At 39.1% G+C, this 21,279-nt stretch overlaps 1 protein-coding gene across 8 annotated transcripts in view; it reads right to left on the reverse strand.

Annotated features, from left to right (window-relative positions):
- The window catches only part of ENOX1 (ecto-NOX disulfide-thiol exchanger 1), a 357,261-nt gene that overhangs the window by 34,832 nt on the left and 301,150 nt on the right, over positions 1 to 21,279 (reverse strand). For all 8 annotated transcript variants that reach the window (XM_064714384.1, XM_064714364.1, XM_064714402.1 and 5 more), the window contains one exon: positions 8,418 to 8,602. In XM_064714384.1, coding sequence (XP_064570454.1) covers positions 8,418 to 8,602 — 185 coding nt within the window. The remainder of the gene's footprint in view (positions 1 to 8,417; positions 8,603 to 21,279) is intronic.

Raw genomic sequence — 21,279 nt, forward strand, 5'->3', positions numbered from 1 at the left:
TTTATAGGATTCTAGAGAGGAGTTGATAGATATCAGAGAAGTATCTCTCAATTTCTTTTTTTTTTCTTTTTTGTGAAGCTTAGCAATTCAGCCACACCAGCTACAAGAGGCATGTTAAGGGCTGGGCAGCAGAGGAAAGGAGAACATGGGTGATGCAATGAACAGTTTAAGAGACAGTCTACAGCTTTCCTCTGCCAAGTAATTTTCAAGTATACCTCTTACTCATCAGAGTAAGAGGTATACAAGACAAGTTGTCCTCAGTCAGCTATAGACTTTTGCAGCAAACGAAGAAATGACCAAGTCCTTAGGGATGTTACAGAATGAATCCTTCATCTCAGAATTTAAATATACTAATATGAACTTAGCTCTATAGCATCAGGAATCCCCCTCTGGGATCTGGGTTTCACAGCAAATTACACAAGATCCTTTATTTTGGTGGTGGCCTGTGAAGGGGAGAAGCCTGACAAAAGCTCAGTGTAGCTCATCAATAAAGCTCCCTCCTTTCTTTGCTAAATGAGGTGATTGGGATATCCCATAGCCCTGGCTTTACTGACAGCAGGTGAATAGATCCTGATTCTGATCTAAGAAAGAGGGCTGATCCCAAATGAGCGTCATGTTCCCACTGCCCCTGTATCTGTCCTAGAAGGCAGTAAGCTGGCACCTTGCATGATGCACAGTCAAAGAAAGACGTGATCACCTAGTCATAACAACAGCATCTTCTGCAGCCTTTCACCTGTACTATCCATTGCGGGTAACTCCTCACCAGTTAATGGCACTTGAGCAGTGTGATCCCATCTCTTCTTCCATGGGACTGAAAATAAGCATGGTACAGCATGCCTTTTCTCAACAAACCAAAACAGATCTTTTAAATTTTGATTTCCTATTCAAGAAAAAATATTTTATTTATTTGATGAGGAATAAAAATTTAATTAGAAGAACAATATTATGGAAGAGAATCAATTTACCCAGTGTAATTTCCACTGAAACACAATTCCTAGTAATGGAAACAGAGTTCTTAGCACTGATAGCATCAAACACAATTGGAAATTCTAATCAGCAAGCCAATGCTAGTATTTAGGATCTTTTAAAAAATTCATGTAAGATCACTGGACTGTAAAACTTAAAAGATTTGTCCTTTACCACCACTAGACTATACAAGCATGCTAATGAACATATTAGTTGATTTATTTCATATTGTAAATAAAATGTGTGCACCCAATTACTTCTCTATGAAAAGTTTATTCTTGCTGCCAATCTCAGTCTAGCTTTACCAGCACTAGCAGGAAAAAAGATGCTACTCTTCTCCATCTTACAACCAGAACAGCTGTTGGGAATATGGTGCCTAAAGTATCTGTGGGACCTTATTTACACTCCCCTAATATTATTGAAGTGGTGGTTGCAGAAGTGGGAAATCAAACACTACTTTCAATAAAGAAAGGTTGTTAAACAGAGAAGAGAAGCCATTTGGCTTGTCTGAGATCTGGTAAATAAATAGCACTTAATTGCCAGCTGCTCCTTTTTTTTTTTTTAATATAATCAAAAGAGTAAGTGTTTTCTGGAAGTTTAAACACGGATTGGACTGTACAGAGCCCTGAAAAGCCCAAGTGAACTCAGAACACACTTATGGGAACACTTCTCTCTCTCCTGGGAGATCATATATTTCTTAACCAGTTTTCAAATATCAGCCAATGAGTGAGAGAAGGAACAAGCATGGAAGTGAACATCTGGATGTTGGGTCCAGGCCCTCACACTTAACTTGTATCCATTCCCTATAAGGTTATCAGTACTGTCATTACTACTCCAGTGCCACTTTTATAGGAAAAAGAAGAAAAAAGATCTAACTGGAATTCATACTGCAATTAAAACCATTTCCAAAATAATTATTCTGGTCTGTTTATTTACCAGGTAAAGTGCAAATAAATGGGATATTTTTTTATCTCTCATATTTATTCTTCTTTAATGCTGCTATGGAGAAGAATCAGTTTATAGTTGTGCATAAGTACAGTGCTTGAGTTGTACGCTGAATAGACGTTTGGTGAGCAAGAGGTGGATGGAATAAAAAAAGGCTACAAATCTCCTCTGCACTTAGGCTATATTAATAAATATAGCCATAACATGCGCCATCTATTCAACAATGATCTTAATTTAGAACTAAACTGCTACTAGAACCTGTATATTTAAAGGTATATCATTGTTATAATGGCCACGGCACTTACACAGCACCAGATTCAGCAATTTTCAGCCACCAGCATCTGTGTCTGTGGCTTCTGACATTTCAGCAGGTTTGTATGTGACAGAAAGGAATGGCTGTGACAGTTAACAACACACGTGAAGGATCTGAGACCTGCAGACCTCAATGCCAGCTGAGCCTTATTGGAACTTAATAGGTGGTAGATTGATTAAAAGATTGATGAGGAAAAAAAACCTCATGATGCCCTGCCCTCCTATCTGTTACAACCTCCTGCACAGAAATGTTCTTTTTGTCCCTGCTCCCGCTGAAAGAGTATGGACCATGGCACTATTCAGTTCTACTACTTGTATGAGAACAAGCTATGAAAAAAAAGGTGAAGGAAAGACCTGAGAAGTGCCATCCTTTCTTGCAGAAAAAACTGCTAGCTCCATCTGAAACTGGATTGGCTCTGCTCTAATGGCTGGGGATGGTAGAAATCCAATTAATTTCAAAGGCAGCATAGTAAGGCCAACACTAGTTACCTTTGGATTTTCTACTCAGAAGAGTTACTATATTTTACAGGTACATGGTCTTGCTGAAAAACCTGATCGATGCCTCTTGGGACACCTCAATTAGATAAAAGGGTTGTAATCTGTCTCCCAGTGATGGTACTGTGGAAAATGTGTCCTCCCCACAGTCTGCACCACCCTGATCACCCTCCTTTGAGGAAGCAACGAGTGTAAAGAGGGAGCTGCAAAGCACTCCAACAGCAATTCCTACCCTCCCAACCACAAAAGTGAGGCATATCACAGACAAAACAGTCTTACCCTGCATGAAAACTGAAAGCCTGAAATGGAAGGATAGGGCTGGATATTAGGAAAAATTTCTCCACCAAAAGGATTGTCAAGCTTTGGAACAGGCTGTTCAGGGAAGTGGTGGAGTCACCATCCCTGGAGGTATTTAAAAGATATGTAGATGCTGTGCTTAGGGACATGGCTTAGTGGTGGACTGGGCAATACTGGGTTAATTGTTGGATTTGTTGATCTTAAAAGTCCTTTATCACCTAAATAATTCTGTGATTTTATGATTGCTAGTCATCTGGCATTTATCAGAGCTCTTTAAAGAGGTGTATCAGTCTCAGATGCATGTGCTATTTATTTTACATGTTAAATGATTAGTAAACTGCAAAAGAAACTCCTCACATTGTCAGGAGCAATGTGGCCTTTGCAGAAAGACCTCGAGCTGCATATTGAACAGCAAGGAGAGGAAGGTACGGAGCAGGTGATGATAGACTGTGCACTCTCTGCCTGCAGCACTGAATGGGGAAGGGTCTCTGAGGTATCCAAAGCAAAACACACAGGCAGTGGTTCTGGCAGCTCCTGACTTCTGAGTGTTCAGGTTCACAATCTGCATTGCAATTCACATTAAACTGGTATTGTCCAGGGAGAAAAAGAAGAGAAGACAAAAGTGGACTCTTATCACACTGCATCAGAGAGACACCCATGTGGGTCATCAGCAGGGCCAGAATATGTTCAGTCTCCTGCTGAGACATGCTGAGCTGAGTTGGTGGCACTCCCAGCAGCGTGTCAGCCTTTCTGTCAGCCCTACACCCACCACACACGACTGCTCCCTTTGTTCTGGCTTTCCAGCTTGAGCACTAATTTTAAGAGAGGCACTGCGGCGCATCCCCTGCTGCTGCAATAACCCCGTGGCTGGGCTTTAATGCACCCCTGCCAGCAAAGGGGAGCCTGTGCTGTCACTCTGTGTTAGCAGTATGATCCCAAGCCCAGCCAGTGATTCAGGCCCCTCAGGGGATGGGGGCAATGAGGTGCCTCTTAATCGGCACATCTCAGCATGTGCAATAGCACAACTGTAGGCACTAGTATACATTTCCTGGACATAACATTTATGGAGCACAGTTTGCCTGCAGGAGCTAAATTCAGCCCAACGTGCTTGGGGAGTTATGAGAGGAAAGAACATTATCCCACATTTACATGATGCAGTGAAGCACCATGCAAAATTACCAGCCCATTGGCAAATGTACAAGTTCAGGAATCAGCACAGCTGTACAAGCATGGCCCCACACCTTGGCCAGTTAAGCCTGACAAAAAAAGGTAGAGCTAACTTGTTAAATTAGAGTCATGCTAAAGGGCATGTGCTCTGTAGACTCAGGATTAACCTGAGGCTTAAAACATTGCACTGATGTGGAAGTGGTTCATGAACAATCCTGGATGACCAGTAAAAATCTAAAATTTACTCAAACACATGCTAATGAGTGTCATCTCCTTTGTGGAAAACTGACATTTTTTCAAAGGCTTGCTAAGACTATCAGTTTCAGAGAGATTGTATAAAGGATCTGGGAACCACATCATTAATTCAATAGAGACTCACTGTCAAATTCTGAGCCTCGGTTTCAAAGCAAGGTGGCAAATAAAGGTGGCAAGTGCATTTCTTCAAGAATTATATTTGATGGGCAATGTATAATGAAAGCATATTTTTCATGCTCTGTTCTTGGAATGGCTGAAAGATTATGTTGAGGATATTTTTCAAAAGAATTCTGCTTGCCATTCTACATGCAATATGCTAAAATTAAATGGTTAAAATTTAGAGAAATTATATACTCACTGAAAATTGAGGCTTAGGATTTCAACCATTAAGCAACATTTCTAGGTGATATTTTCTGCATTACCTATAGTCATGTATCTGATGAAACATTTCAGACAGAGCGGCAAGATTAAAAAAATTCTTACAGCTGTGCTGTGAAGTGCTGCAAAAATAGTTACAACTAAAACATCCTTTCTTGTGATCACAGACTTTTTTTAGAGCATACCAAACACTGATGGAAAAAGACCCATTCAAAAAGTGATCATCTTGGTATGTGTGTTCTCATATAGAAATAAATTGAAGGCAATACCACCTATGCAGCAGTGACAAGTTAATTCAATTTCCATCTCAAAATCAGGTAAAGTGTATCTCATTTGTTACCATGGATACAAGACATTATTTCCATTTGTTTGAGATCTCACAGTGGGTATGAAATTAAACTGTGACACAGTTTTATGGAGGAAGTTGACTAAAACCCCATAAGTTCAATGTCATTAGTCCAAAGGATTTTCTTTTTTTAGACACAGCAAATAAGGAGGTTGCTACTACTGCCCATAAGGTACACTTCATAAGCAAACATCTGTGTGATTTTCCTGATGCTACTTTAGATCAGAGGGAGTGATGTAAGAGAAAAATAAACATTCATTTCATCAGTCCTGCAAACACAGGGAAGAATCCTGAAAAACATCCAGATGGTAGAAGTACATTAAAAATACATCGGTGGTGTGTTATTTGCTATTGTTTGGCACCAAATATGTTTACAAAAAATGTCTTGATTCTGAAAATGCATCTAATTTTTCTCAGATAAATCTGCTTTTCAGGCTGCAGCTCAAATCACTTGTTCTCTAGTTTTCAGAGTTAGAAGAAGTGTATGAAAGAGTAGGGAGAATGATGAGAAAAGAAGAAGGAGAAATATGTTTTTCAATGCTGACATATATGAAGGGTTCAGGAATTCAGTGGCATTCAGTTTACCTTGTCTGAAATTAATTTTAATATATACAAAAGGATAAAAGGGAATACAGGTCTTCTTGTTAAATTATTTATACTCAAGTCCTGGATATATATTTAATATTTCATAGTGAGACTGATTTCCATAGATGCTGAGCACCTGCTACACTGGCAGATTTCAGCTAAGGTTGTCATCTCTCAACACTGACAAAACCAAGCTGAGATAAAACTGAGTCTACCTAAATCAAAGGTTTATTTTCATATAGTCATGAATATGTAGAAATAAACCTTTGAAAATTACAAAGGTTATGGGATGTCATGACTGTGGCTAATTACTGAAATCCAAAACCATCATCCAGCTGCTTAACTGACTGATAATTTCTCACCAAATATTCTGAACTTCACCTCCCGTGCTTCTGTGTTGCTGCTCTCCTCAGCATATTGTCAGACTGGATTATCTGCAGTGTCTTCTCCAGCTCCTTGGGCCATCTCTAATTATATCCCATTGGGAGCAAGTAGGCCTGACCCTGAGATGGCAAACTAGAAAAATTGAGAACCTCACAGCAAAACTGTCACGAACACAGGAACTCTCAGAGGAGTAGAGGCTGCAGTGTCCATGGCCAGCTGAACAGAGAGATAAGTCAGTAACTCCGTGTTATTGATTTACATTATTAGCATTTGCTTGAAGTTCAATAACAATCTATTTATATTCTACAGACTTGATTATTCTTCATCCAGACCCCAGACAGAAAATTATAAAAAGGCCTAATGGGTGCTAGGGCTCCAGATTTTTTATTTAGTAGTATTTTATGCCTCTTTTTCACTAATTTTAACGGAGAATTAGCACCAGGATTAAATACAGCACAATCTTTACATATGGTGTTAAATTTATTAAAACCAGTGATATTTAAGTATCCATTTATGTAAGGATAAGATCATGAACAGACCTCAAGCTTATCTAAAGTATACAGAAACCTTAAGTATTTCTGAGTAATGACTTAATTCTGAAGTCTGGGAAAGATTTAATTCCTGAATTATCAATTACTTATTTTCAACTTTTAAAGTATTTTGGTCGGAATTATTCCATCATACAATAAATCACCCTGATTTTGTAACAATTTGCAGGCTTAAAGGGGCTTGTGTTGAAATCAATATGTGTGTAGGGTTGTGTGACAGTGTTTACAGGGGTTCTTGGATGAGGGAAGAGACGAGAATGTTGACTTTATGTTCAGAAGGCTTGATTTATTATTTTATGATATATATATTACATTATAACCATACGAAAAAGAAATAGAAGGAAAGGTTTCTTCAGAAGGCTAGCTAAGAATAAAATAGAAAAGAATGAATAACAAAAGGTAGCTATCTCGGACAGAGTCTCAGCTTCGATTGGCTACTAATTATAAACATCTAAGATGGGCCAATCAAAAATCTACCTGATGCATTCCACAGCAGCAGATAATTATTGTTTACATTTTGTTTCTGAGGATTCAGCTTCTCAGAAGGGGAAAAAACCCCAAGAAAGGATTTTTAGTGAAAAGATGTCTGTGACAGGGTTGCCTTGTGCTCTGTTATTGGGTATTAGCTGGGATTGGCAGACTTGCTGGATTCAATGGGCACCAGGACAGCCATGCAATTCCTAACCCAACCAGGCAGGTCATAGGTAAATGAGTATCTCCTGGGTTTTGCCATACAAAAGCAGCTTAGTACAGTCTGGAAGTGGGTACAAGTTGTCCCCTTCTGGAATATAATAACCAGGGGTGACAGAGGAGTGTGAGCGGTGCTACAGATGAAGGAAGCAAACTTAACCTCTGCAGTGCCAGGCTGAGAAGCTCCACTCCAGCTGGGAGCACAGCCCAGAGCTGTGCTGAGCCACTACCCCTGTGGTGTGTCACCTACCAGCTGAACACAAGTGCCTGGGCAGGGAAGATGCTGCACACAGGCACGCTGGGTGAGGGCTGCTCGTGTGTCAGTGTGCACATCACACAACGCAGTGGGAGCAGTCTGGGTGTGCTTGCCAAGACTCACCCAGCGCAGTCAGCTGGGTGTCAGCAGCACACTAACAAATAAGGGATAATAATTATGATAAACCGACACCCTTTGCCCCTGCAGGGAGATTGTGCAGTTTCTCGTTGACTGGTGTCAGAGAAAAAGCTTTTTTGCTGCACTAAACCACTTAAAAACTGTCTGAATGAAAAGGTTGCATCCATGGGTCAGCATAAATGATAATAGCTCAGGAAATAGCACTGATGTTGCTAACAATTTGCAAGTTAAGGAGAGTAGTCTGGACATGCTGATGTCTCAGTCATTCTCAAACAATAGCAGAAAAAAAGATGCAGATGAATGCAAATGAAAACACCACAGAGCACTGATTATGATACATTAGACAATTTTAAAAACATTTCTGTGCAATACCAGGGCCAGTTGGATTAAGTGAGAAGAGAAACAGAGCAATTTGCTCATAACTAGCAAATGCATAAAGAATTTTCTTGAATGATCAATGGACTTGCAGTTTATGAATTCCCAAAATGACTATGCCTAAATATATTCCCAAACTCTCCTCCCTTTCCCCCCATCTAAGTCCCCATGATTTTCTGAAAAGAAATCAGGACCTTAATGAATAGTCTTGAGTAGAGCAGAGCCCCGTGGTGTGACTATTCTAAAATAGAAGACCTTTTCTTTTCTTCCTTAGCAATACCTGCTGCATGCCTTGCATTGTCTGCTGTAGGAACTGCAGCTGCTGGTCCTTCGTAAGGCTTTCCTCAGTTCGAAAGAGCTGTCCTTTCTCCTGCTTCAGGAGCTCCACTTCATTCCTGTAAGCATCCAGCTGCCATCGGAGACTATCGTTCTCCTCCTTTAGCGCATATGCTTGGGCGGCTAGGGCTAAGAGAAAATGAAAATGTGGAAAAAAATCAGTGAAATGGGTTGTTTCTTTTCAAATAATACAGAGGACATTGTCTGGAGAGATGACAATACAGCTGAACGCCAGTGAGACATTTCGGAGCTGAGACAAGACCCAGGAGAGCTGAAAATGATTAGGTTCTGGCAAGGATTGTTGCTGGAAGGTTATTTCCTGGGATGGAAGAAGCCATAAAGTGACCCTGGATAATTCAAATGCTACTTGCAATCTGGCTGCTAAATTTAGGCTTATATTTTAGGAAGAAACTGGCATGCAGTCCAAGGGCAAGGCACTCACCAACTTTACAACGTTTTCCCAGTGATGTTATAGGAACTGATACAGCCGTTTAGTGTTTATACTTGCACAGTGGCCAGATGTTCCAATCAGGTCTGTGCTAAGGAATTTTCCCAATGCAGAGTTGCTGGATTTAGTCTCATGAAAGAGGAAACACAGAAATTTTTCTCCAGCCTTGCTATGAACTACTTCACAGCAACAGTTATGAGGAACCATTTAGACAGAAAAATGGTGTAATAGAAAAAAATTATATAAAATGCAAATGCTGAAAAAAGTGTTGGCACTACAAGAACATTACTACATTAAAGGCATTGAAAGACACTTAAGTCATTTCCTTAGGAAGCTCCATTTGGCCCCTTTTCAATTTAGAATGGCATTTTTATTATCATAACTGATAGCAGGTGTTTGTGAAGAAATCGATTAGTATGCAGGGATGGAAATTACATTTGCCAAATGACTTGCACAGTTTGCAATATAAGCTAAAATTTGTGTAGCAAAAAGCAGAAGGCTATAAAGCATGTAGTAGGAACATTATTTAAACAAATTATCTGAACATAAATACATATAGGGAAAGGTGGCATTCATTAATTAGGGATGTGGCTATCATCCTATAGAAGAACCCATTCCTGGTAGTATTTATATTTGGCAGGAGCAGTGGTCATTTGGCATAGCAAACTGCCATACCATGCTATTTTCTTTCTTGGAACCTAGTGACACAACAACATTACAGAGCAGCTGTAATTAAAAAACAACAATCTACCATGGCCGATTCTATCAACATTTGGTAACTGAACCACATAACTGATTTACATTCCTGATTAAATGATTTCAGGCTTCGTATCACAGAAATTTTTTGCCCACCTACAACAGTAGTATGGTTAAACTCCAAATTATATGAAATTGCATATTAACTCCATTTAATACTAGGCACCTCTTGACTAGACCTTCTGTAGATAAAGAGTCCCCTGCTCCCCATGATAACATGATTCAGCACATTTGTGAAATTATACCAGCAATTAGGTAGAATGTCACAATATTTCATTAGCAATAAAAATGTTTTATCTTTGGTAGGACAAATCTACCTTCATTTCAGATAATTTTTGCTAATTTTGAAGTAGTGCAAATGCATTATTCAAAATAAAGTACAGTCAGCTACTATTCAAATACAGACACGGACTGGTTACAGTGCTTAATTTGGATATTTTACAGAATCTCTGCAAGATTTAGCAAGAGTTACAGTATTGTTACATCAAATTAAATTGTTCTGAAAAGCATGCAATCATCCTTCCATAACAAAATTTACCCTCAAGAAATTGCACTGATGAGTCCAATGGGCAAATAATAGGATGAAGTACTTTTTACAGTTTTTATTTTTGTCAAAGCCAACAAGCTATAATAAAAGAAAGGATTAAAAAATAAACATGAGGCCAAGCAAACAGAAACAACAGTCCAAAAAAATATCAAGTCAAAATGAAATAGTTTGTGTTAGAATTAACCTCTAAAGATGATTTAGTACAACTTGTGCAATGGTCTAACCATCCTGATCCTAAAATATTTCTTCCCTGCATCCAATCTAAAGCTACCCTTTTTCATTTTATAACTGTTTCTCCTTGCCTTGTCACTGCAGCCCCTGGAGAAAAGTCTCTCTGTCATTCGTACTCTCTTACTTATGCCAATTAGACTCTCACAAAATTTATGCCTTTTGTTTTTTTTTTTTTTTTTTTAATGTAACACTAAATTCCAGCAAGAAACTGCCTACCCTTCAGCTCCCTGAGAACAGGAACAGAGACCATCAGAGATGTACTCAAGTTTTCACAGCGACTCGGGAGCAGCAGTTCACCTGCTGCTCATCATCTATTCCAGCTCTCAAAAAACTTCTGAGAGCTGCTGTACAAGTGGGGGCGTGAGGGCTGTGCATTCCCCCACTGAAATGTGGGCTCTGACCCAGATCGAGCTGAGGCTTATCCGGAAAGGCTGCTTGACTGTTTTCTGTGCCTCACTACAGCCTAATTGGAGAACTTCTTCTCCTTTCTGTACTCCTAGGTGAGTTCAGGCTATTAAGTGGGGCTACAGACAGCAAGAGATGTCTGCTACAGGATCAGCAAAATAGGAGAAATGAAAAGGGCCACAACATCTCACAAAAGCAAGTAACCTTTATGTGATAAACATATTAGAGTTTAAAAAATAACTAATCCCAAAGAAACAAGTCACAAAACATAGGAGCAATAAAGGTAACTGTCCATTCATCCTGCAGGTTTTTACTGTCCAAAACCAGAGATGCACCCTTGAATGCTATTATGTCCTTACTTAAAACATTATATGTAACGTGTAATATTAAAACCTGTATAACAATAAATACATTGCAGTGCTACCAAGAAGTTCCATTTGAGGCTGACCCTGCTCTTTTTCAGCACACCAGAAGACAAAGGCTGTGTCTGGAAGATGTTGCAATCTATTTTAAGACAAAATGAAAACATCCCAAACCACCTAAAATGAGACAATAAGAATACAGAGAGATACATTTCTGATAGGCAGGATTCCCTCAGGTGTACAGAGCCTTATCAACCTTATTATACACTTGGGTGATCATCCAAACCACTCATAGCAGAGCAAATAGCAACAGGGTCCAAGGCAGAAATATGTTCTTAAATAAGGAAGATGCAACACATATACTAACAGTGTAACAGTATTAAATGTACACAAACTTTTAAATGAATTAATTATAGACATGAGTCCATAAATTATATGACATTAACTAATTTTTATACACTTTGCTATTTAATTTAAAGCTGAAAATAGCTGGTTCCTAACATGTATGGACAGAGTGGTTAACAGAAAAGGAGAATAAGACAAAAAGGATACATCTGACAGACCTCAGGGTGTCCAGCTCATTCAACACTGTGAAAGTGTTTTAAACAAAATCAGACACATTCTTTGTGTTGACCTAACATAACTATAATTTTAAGATATTTTTGTTTTAATGCACCAAGATTAAAATAACTCTGAATTCATTTCAATGTCTCTTTTTATTCCAAGCAAAACATCTATTCTATTCTAAAAACATCCTATAATTTCTTTAAAATTACATTTCATTTACAACCATTATATATAATGATATGTGATTTATTATATAGGATATAGAGAAAGGCACTTGATTGAATATTAAATTAAACATAGAGGAGAAATTTGGGGGAAAGAGAATCTGCATTTTAAAAAGTAATTTTTTTCAAATTTTGCATAAATTTTTGCTAAGAGTTCATTGACAAAGCTGATGAATGTAGTTTTAGTTGAAAAAAATTTTGTTCTTCTCATCTCAAGCAATATTACATTTGGTAGCTCAGATACTCATCTACAAAATCCCTCTCTGAGGCACACTAAAAAAATATCTTTGGATAAAAGACAGTGAATGCTGAAAACATTTACAGAAGAACTATATACAAGGAATCTATATCAAAAGAAAACTGACAACAATCCCAAATAGCTGCCTGTGCTGCAAGTAGAAGAAAATATTCCTACCTAAACAAACACAGCTGGAAAACAGCTCAATATTCTCTTTACAGCATTTTCACTGAGGGATGCAAAATGATACCTGCCAGCCTCAGAGAAGCAGCTGAAGGAAGATTAGACATATATATGCGTGGGGAAAACCTTTGCACTGATATTTCAAAGACTTCCAAGAGGTTAGTGTGATTTCTTTGTGCTGAGGTAGAAGTGCTGTACTCAATTTGGCACAGCCTTAGCAGCAAAACAGATTCCATTTAGTGGATCCAGACTAGATCCAAATCAAAAAGGCCCCCTCTTTAATACAAGAAATGACTGGCTGATTAGAAATCCACTGAAATCTAAGGACATGTTCATTGATGGATGTCTCAGAAGAAGCAAGCAATTTATTTTTCCAGGGTGTCTACCTTGATAGTTAGGAGAGTGTCTTCTTTCTGACCTGCACTCATCTTTTCACTTTCAGCTGGTACTCAGTGACTGCAATTAACCTAATACATCTCAACACCCATAGGAGCCAAAGCAGAGGAAGTCCTCACAGGTAATACAGGGTAATTGTAGTCTTTCATGACCCACATCATGTCATGGTGGCCAGGAAGTAAAGCTAACACCCACATCTCCAAATGTATTTCTTTATTGAGGACATTAGGGAGAATTCATAATTTTCTATTGTTTCTACTAGTGCACACCTGCATTGTGGATTCCTCATTAGATGATGCCCTAATAACATTACAGTTAATGCTAAGGACAGTCTACTAATTTGCACACTGAGGACACACTGAGTTGAAAAGCATAAGCAGTAGGTTATCTCAAGAGCCTGAAGAAATCTGAAGGTAGTATCTGAAAAACAAATGACAAACACTATAAATAATAACAGAAAACCTGCCTGTAAATGGAAAAGTTTTCCATATGTCCTCCTAGCAGAACTTTTACAGTTTATATTTCCAATAGATTCTTCTATATTTGTTCAGAAATAGATCATAAAACTCAGAACTTCTGTGATGTTTGTCCAGACTTTGGTCTAACCAGCAGAATTTTTCAGTGTTTTTGAACTGTAGCTGATGTATTGATATAGTGAGGCAGATGAAAACAGAGAAAGAGCCTACTCCCAAACATTCCTGCCATCTGAGTTCTACTAGAGCCATTATCCTGATTTCCTGACTTGAAAATGAGGGTTTAAATGATATAATGTTCCTTTTGATAATAGCAAAAAGAGAAGCATCAAAAAATGTCAAAATAATGGATATTAAGGTGATTTGTTTCATCACCCCCATTGCAGAGCATTTGCAATGTCAAAAAAGCCGTCTTGCAAGACACAGTGACTTCTTCAAAGAGTTTCCAGCTTGAGGGACTGAACAAATGTGACTGGAGAAAAATAAGGACACAAAGTTCACAACTATAAATACAAACAATAGAAGTTATCCCTGGCCTCTAGCTAGCCTGCTTGTTTTTCAAAAAGGTGAACTGTGAAGCAGTACAAGCAGGGGAAAATCAGCAAGGAAAAATGTTTCTGGAGGATCTGGAAGGACATGAACTGTGTTTTGATGCTGCTGAAAACAGGGTAAGTTATACAGTAATGGCATTTTTCATTAGTAAGGAAGATAGTCTTTGCAGAAGTACAGTTTGGATGGTCATAGGAGATAGGGTGGCAGCCCTGCTCATGGCAGGGAAATTGTAACTAGAGGATCATTAAGGTCCTTTCCAGTCTAAACCATTCTGTAATTCTATTATAACTAGATAGGACCAGTGGACCCTGATTCATTTTTACCCTCTAAGGCTGTGCTTGGTGCTCCAGCTCACTGCAAATTGAATTTTGTGCTGGAGTCTGAGGGTCCCATTATGATCACTCAGTGGCAGGGTGTGTGTGTCATAGCCCCACACTTTTGGGATGTGTGGGAAGGTCAAGTTTGGAGGAGCTGTGCAAGGTGGTGGGAAGGAAGGCACAGCCCTCATTGCAGATGGCAAGCTGCATGACTTCTGAGGTGAAGGGACACACAGAGCAGCTTGACAGGTGATAACCAACAACTCCAGCACCAAGCTGACCCTTCTCTCTGTATTCTACAAGAAACTTTCTGAAAGAGGAAGAGTTGACAAGTACACCTTGGTGGCTTTGAGGCATCTTCTTGAGCCCATTTCACAACATCAGGATCCTGACTCATCCACGTCTAATGCAATTTTCGCCCATAGTCTTGAGTTCCCAGAGAACACTTGCTTTTCTTTATGGACACTTAACAAATACCTGATCACCAGCGTAGGGATGCCTTAAGTTTTAGCTTTGATATTTTTCATGTTCTGTACTACATTAGTACATAACTCTGAACGTCATATGAAGTGTTAGCAAGTTCTCCTCACAGTTTAGTTAGACAAAACAATCCTTATCCAGCCTGAGAAGCAAGGACACCGTTGTAGCTTCAGGCCCAAAAAGTGTAAACAATAGCAAACTGAGAAGAACAGTCTGGGAGGATGGGACTGCATAACCTGAAGCTGTAATTTGACAATTAACCCCAATATGCAAATGAACCAAAACATAAAAGTGTGAAAACTCGTGACCCAGCATCCATCTTGGGTCTAGCCAGGCTCTAGCATTGCCCAAAGTGTATCCTTTGAGGGCCTTTTAATAAATACTTACTTTATTCCTTTAAACCCTCTCTCTAGCCTCTCTTCTAGGTAGCCTCTCAAGGCATCATAGTGCTCAGATGTTAATGGCAAGTGCATTGAAATATGTCTGATATAAGCAGTTAAATGCAGCCTTCTTCCTATAATGCATTCTCTAAAAAATACCTGTTCCATAGTTCTCCCTCATTCCTGCAAAAATACACTATGCCACTTGATTTTTTTTTTTAAACACACTTTGCTTACAGCTTGAAAATAGCTAGCAAAGTATCATGAATATACTCTAGAAACAAAATTTGCATGGCATAAAAATGATATAACTTGGAGCAATTACAAACTAACCTAGCTATGAACAGTTTTTTTCTTTCCCCCTTTAGACATAATGCAACCAAACAATGAAGAAATTTCCACATTACTTTCAAGTGCTAAGCACACTTCATTTGAATGCCTTGGTATCTGCAAATTTAAACTCTGAGGGCACTAATTATGCTATATGAGAAGGGTTTATTGTCATTAATGTTAGTCAGGCCCTGTACACTGGGAGCGTGATTTACTCTTTTGTGAAACCTGTTTAATTCAGGTGCAGTTGCTTCAAAGTCCTTTCCTTACCATGCAGCCTATGTTCAATGCAGAGAAGCTCATTACACCAGTTACATTCATGATGATACCAGATGTTCAAATTGAATAATCATGAGAATTATTTTCAGGCTTCCTATTCACATAAAACTTGGTGGCAAACAATTGGTAAATGGAAGGATGTGGGGAAAAAAAAGGAGGGAGGGAGGGAAAAGAAAAGAAAAGAAAAGAAAAGAAAAGAAAAGAAAAGAAAAGAAAAGAAAAGAAAAGAAAAGAAAAGAAAAGAAAAGAAAAGAAAAGAAAAGAAAAGAAAAGAAAAGAAAAGAAAAGAAAAGAAAAGAAAAGAAAAGAAAAGAAAAGAAAAGAAAAGAAAAGAAAAGAAAAGAAAAGAAAAGAAAAGAAAAGAAAAGAAGAAAAGAAAAGAAGGGAGCCTCTAACAAAGCTGGAGTATGACAATTTACAAGGGCGTGTAATGAGGGGACAAGGAGGAATAGCTTCAAACTGTGGGCAGGTCTAGATTAGATATTGGGAGGAAATTTCTTGCTGTGAGGATATTGAGGCACTGGCACAGGTTGCCCTGAGAAGCTGTGGATGCCCCATCCCTGGCAGTGTGTAAGGCCATGTTGGAACTAGATAATATTTAAAGCCCCTTCCAACACAAGCCATGCTATGATTCTATGAGTCCAATAATTGCAATTTTATTCATCCCATTCAGGACAGACTTCTACACATTTGAGAAACCAAAGTGTTTCTCCGGCAAGAGATTTTTCTCAGTTAACGAAATTTCTCCCTGCTTAGCAGACGTCAGCAATATCACTACTGTTTCCTAGGTTTACTACACCTGTGGCTCACCAGTAATTTATGAAGGCTTGTTATTTCTTGTGTAATGAAGCACATCTCTTTGCAAATACCACAGAAGGTGCAGGGAAAGAGAGGACCTATTATTGCCCAGCTGGGACTAGTAACAAAAAGTCATAGCCAAATTCTGGCTCTGCAGAGGACTAAGAATGCCCCAGAGAGGAGTGCTGCCAACTTCTGTGGTGTTATGATGAGCCTCATGATATCTCACATTTTATTTAAAGGCCTAGAGAGATCTTTAACTGAAAACCACTGATTTAAGCATCTCAAAGTTCCAAACTTTCTAGACTGTGGATCAGTATTGGCTCTTCCTTTTTAATCATGATCTCACAAACTGCGTTTTAATTAAAAACACTAACAAGACTACTTAATCTAGCTATTTTAGCCAGTCCAAGGAATAAAGATGTAGACTACTTGCTACAGTCTTACTAGTGATCATTGACTCCAATGATCAGTCTGGGATCTGGACCTCATGGCTGCAGAAAACCCACTTAAACAGTGATCCAGCTTTCTCCAAAGGACTGCAAAGATGCAAGAATAATTTCCCACTTTTAGCCAATCTTCCTATCCCTCTCTTTGTACTCTCCTCTCTTTTACTTTTGCGCTTATTCTGTTCAGTTCATCTCCAGCTCTAAATGCATGAATCCATCTATTTGCTCATTTGTAATTCCCACCTGCCTGACATGGCCAAATGTTTTTCTCTTCCCTCACTCATACTTATTTTGCAGTACATTCTCTAGTCCCCTGTTACCCAGATCTGTCCCAGGTAAATTACAGCATTAAGCATTTTGGACTTTTCCTACTAAGATGTCACATCATATTACTGAAATGAAAATTTGGAATTTGGAAGAGATCACGTTGTTACAATAATATCAAAGCCTGACACATTTTAGGTTTATTTTACTTGACAGCATCTCTTTGGAGAACAGGAACCTTACATAGCTTCTAAATGATATTTTGACAGTTGCTAGTTAATCTGGCCCATGGAGACCTGTTTCTACAGGTCACCTCTTTAAAGCAAAGGGCCCTTTCTTCCTCTACATTTTGGGTTGCATTTCTTCTACCACCAGCCATGATATGCACCAATACCAGCTGACTTGGCACTTGTATAAGGGGAGACAGGAAAGAGAAGATGTGGCTCTGCACAGATATCTCTGGTGGATGGACTTCAGTTGAGTTGGTTAGGAAGAAAGCCACCATAGTAAAATGCAGTATAAACTTCGATGAAAAATAGTAGCAATTCTCAGATATTTTGAAAATTCACAAAAAGCCACTTAACATCTTATTAGTGTATCTGGTTTGTGATGAGGTGAATTTTCCTGATACTTTGTTTTTATCAGTAACTGCTGTCTCAGTTAAATACGATCAACCAAATAATAAATCTCTTTTAGTGGTTCTACTGTTTTTTTCCTAATTGAGAAAAAGGACTGTTACTTTTATAGATACTGTTCTTTAAAGATGCTAGCAAAGAAGTGGCTTCTTCCTCTAATCAATATTTTAAAAATTATTGTATTCATGTAATACTAAAAATGAGCAGAGGAAATTTTAGTCTCAAGGGTAAAGGAATGAAGAAAATAAGAAAAGTGCTGGTTTCTGGGGAGATACCACCTGGCATTGATGACTGACTCCCACACCAGTAATGGAAAATGCTGCTTGTACTACTGGTGCTTTGCAGCTGAGGGTACAGACATCAACTCTGCACAGCAGAAGAGATGCTGACGAAGCTGATTGTTTCATATATGTTACATAATCTTACATATGTTGCACAAAGGTATTGTATGCATGCATGTACATCTGATACATAAATCGCCTAGGATATTCAAAGATTACTGTATTCAGGTAAACCTCCATGTAGGTGGGTCACTGATGATTGCTCCTTAGGAGTCAAAGTGCCTTTTATATTTTCACTCAGATGTAAACAATCAGCACTGGCATTTACAGACACATGGCTGCATCACTGCTGTTGGCATTTGAACTAGGAATTGCATTCAGCCTCAGCACCACTGTGAGAACTTGAAAAAAATCTGTAGGATTTATGAAGAAAGTGCCATTGCTACTTTGAAACAAACTTGACAGTGTGCACGTGAATCGCTCAATTTGTCACATTCATTAGTGAAGAAAGGGCTGATATGAGGGGTTTAAATTACTATGGTGATTTGAATTGGTATGATTTATAACAGCAAATTTTTTCATAAATGTAAAGTGCTTTCTATAAATGTGAGGATAAACCACTTTTGAACAAAATTCCATTGCACCTTCAATTGCTGGAGAGCATTTATCCAGCTATCTCTCTAACCTTGTGGTGGATTAGAGGGCTGAGTTAATTTTTCTTTTAAAATCATGCATAATACTGGAATACTTGCTCAGTTACTTTTGCCTTAGATAAAAATGGATTTTAAATGGGAGTACATTTTTACCGCTTTATGCCTTAGAAGGCATAAGCAAATGATGACATGAAGCTTGTAATTTTTGACCCTCACATTCAGACAAAATTCCTTGAGCAATTTATCCCTTATGTGAATGGAAGAGTCTTCAGAAGAGCTGGATCTGCAAGCCCAAATCTCCTTTTCTCCCCTCCTTCTGCTTCCAGAATATTCAGTATATGCAAATAGATGCCTCTGTGCATTTCCACAATTTAACATGTTTAGCAGGTATTTTCTCAGCTTCTGAAAAATAAAATGTGTTGCAAACTTGCAGATAACAGGGTTCTACAGAGCTTAGTTAGGTACTTCCAGGTCTTTCAGAAACAGACATTTTATTGAAATTTGCAGAGAGTGTGTAGCTTTGAAGAGATAGGTGTGAAACAGTCCTTGTACCAGATTTTCTGAGCAAGCCACGACTTAGGACATTTTATCTGCAGGTGTTGAGCAGAACGTGAGAGCAAAACCTCCAACCAGCAGGGAGCAGTTTATAGGATCGAGGTTTTACAGCACAGATATCTCAAAATCTTTCAACAAAAGATTATGAGACAGATGACTATCTCGAACAACATAGGGAGAGTTATTGCTTTTTATAATGTTCTTCCTTGACTGTTAAAAATGCTCACTAGTTTCCAGACAAATTTAAGAGGCAGGAAGATGCAGGAAGATAACCTGCATCTGACACATGACAAAGAAGCAATGAAGGAAGAGGTGTTAGCAACTAGCAACCACCCAAGTACCTCCAGAGAGGTACCTAGTTGACATCTGTGGTGGGCACTTGGCTGTTGCAAAAGCAGCCCAGCAATTACTTGATCCAAGTGCTGTAAAGATATGCTTGCACAGTTTTTGCACCTGACAAAACCTGTAATGCATCAAATATTTGGAGGGCTGGATAAATAAACAAAAGGTTGCAAACTATTTTGCCCACTGAAAGGCAAACAAACAAGAAAAAACCCAATAAAAATCCTAATTTAAAAACAAAACAATACCAAAAATCATGACCAACAAAACAAACCACCTTTCTGCATGCTGGTGTTCAAGGAGTCATACACTGGAACCATCAGAGAACTGGATAAAATGGCGCAGTATCTAGTTCTTCAGTCTTTCATTTCACATCCTGGAGGACAATTCTTTCTCTTCTCTCTCTCCTTCCTCTCCTCTCCTCTCCTCTCCTCTCCTCCTTCCTTCCTCTCCTCTCCTCTCCCCTCTCCTCTCCTCTCCTCTCCTCCTCTCCTCTCCTCTCCTCTCCTCTCTCTCCTCCTCCTCTCTCTCTCTCTCCTTCCTCTCCTCTCCTCTCCTCTCCTCTCCTCCTCCTCTCCTTCTCTCCTCTCCTCTCCTCTCCTTCCTCTCCTCTCCTCCCTCCTCCCCTCCCCTCCCCTCCCTCTCCCTCCCTCCCCTCCCCTCCCCTCCCTCCCTCCCCTCCCCTCCCCTCCCTCTCCCCTCCTCTCCTCTCCTCTCCTCTCCTCTCCTCTCCTCTTCACCATGAATCTGAATCCAAATAAGACTAAAAGAAGATCACTCACCTCCAAGCAGCTTTGAATCCACATGGCTTTCAAATTTATGAATCAAATCCCACAATATACATGTCATGAAAATGCTATACTATGGATATTTGTCATTAGTAAGAAGCTTATTTTCTTGAGATGGCCTTTATCCAAAACGAGAGCAGGACATCATGAAACTCCTCTGAATCTAAGATTCATTCACCAAAGCAAAACAGCATCACTAACTAGAAGTATTCTGGGGATTTCTGTAGCTCCAAAGCTTCAATCAGGAACTCTGCTGGGTATGTTTTTATCTCCTGGCATGAAACCACATCGCAGACTGGCAGTCAGCTGGACACGTGAGAAAGTAGAAGATCCATGCTTTGAAAAGGAAGCTTTTAATGCTTTAGAAGCTTCAGCCACCCTTGCATGTCTCATGACATAAGAACAATCCCCAAACCTGCAATTATGAGCTTAGAAACTGACATTAGAAAAGACTCTGCCTTCTGATCATTATCTCCTCTGACATGCTGGCAATGGCTGATGATTCTTGGAAATTGTGGCAGGTAAAAAGGCACGTAAATCTCCACCTCAAGCAATATCTCTAGTTTCTCTAATGTGCCAGGGTGAGAAGGGCTTCTAAAAACAAGAGGGCACGAAGGGCAGCATGATTAAGAAAATGTAACCCCTAGATCTCAGTTTAAACACTAATAGAAATGATCTTTCATTGGAGGTCAGAAATATCATTTAGGCTAAAGCCACTCTTGAAAGAATTTGTTCTTTGTGCTCTGTTCAGAATCAACCACCTTCACTGTTATAAATAGGGCTCACTCTCTTGAAGGCTAAATATGAAAGAAAAAGCACAGAAGTTTTATATTGGAGAGGGCACTGTAAGGAAGGTCACTTTATAGAAAGCAT

Source organism: Zonotrichia leucophrys, chromosome 1 (genome assembly GCF_028769735.1).
Source record: "Zonotrichia leucophrys gambelii isolate GWCS_2022_RI chromosome 1, RI_Zleu_2.0, whole genome shotgun sequence".
Lineage (NCBI taxonomy): Eukaryota > Metazoa > Chordata > Aves > Passeriformes > Passerellidae > Zonotrichia > Zonotrichia leucophrys.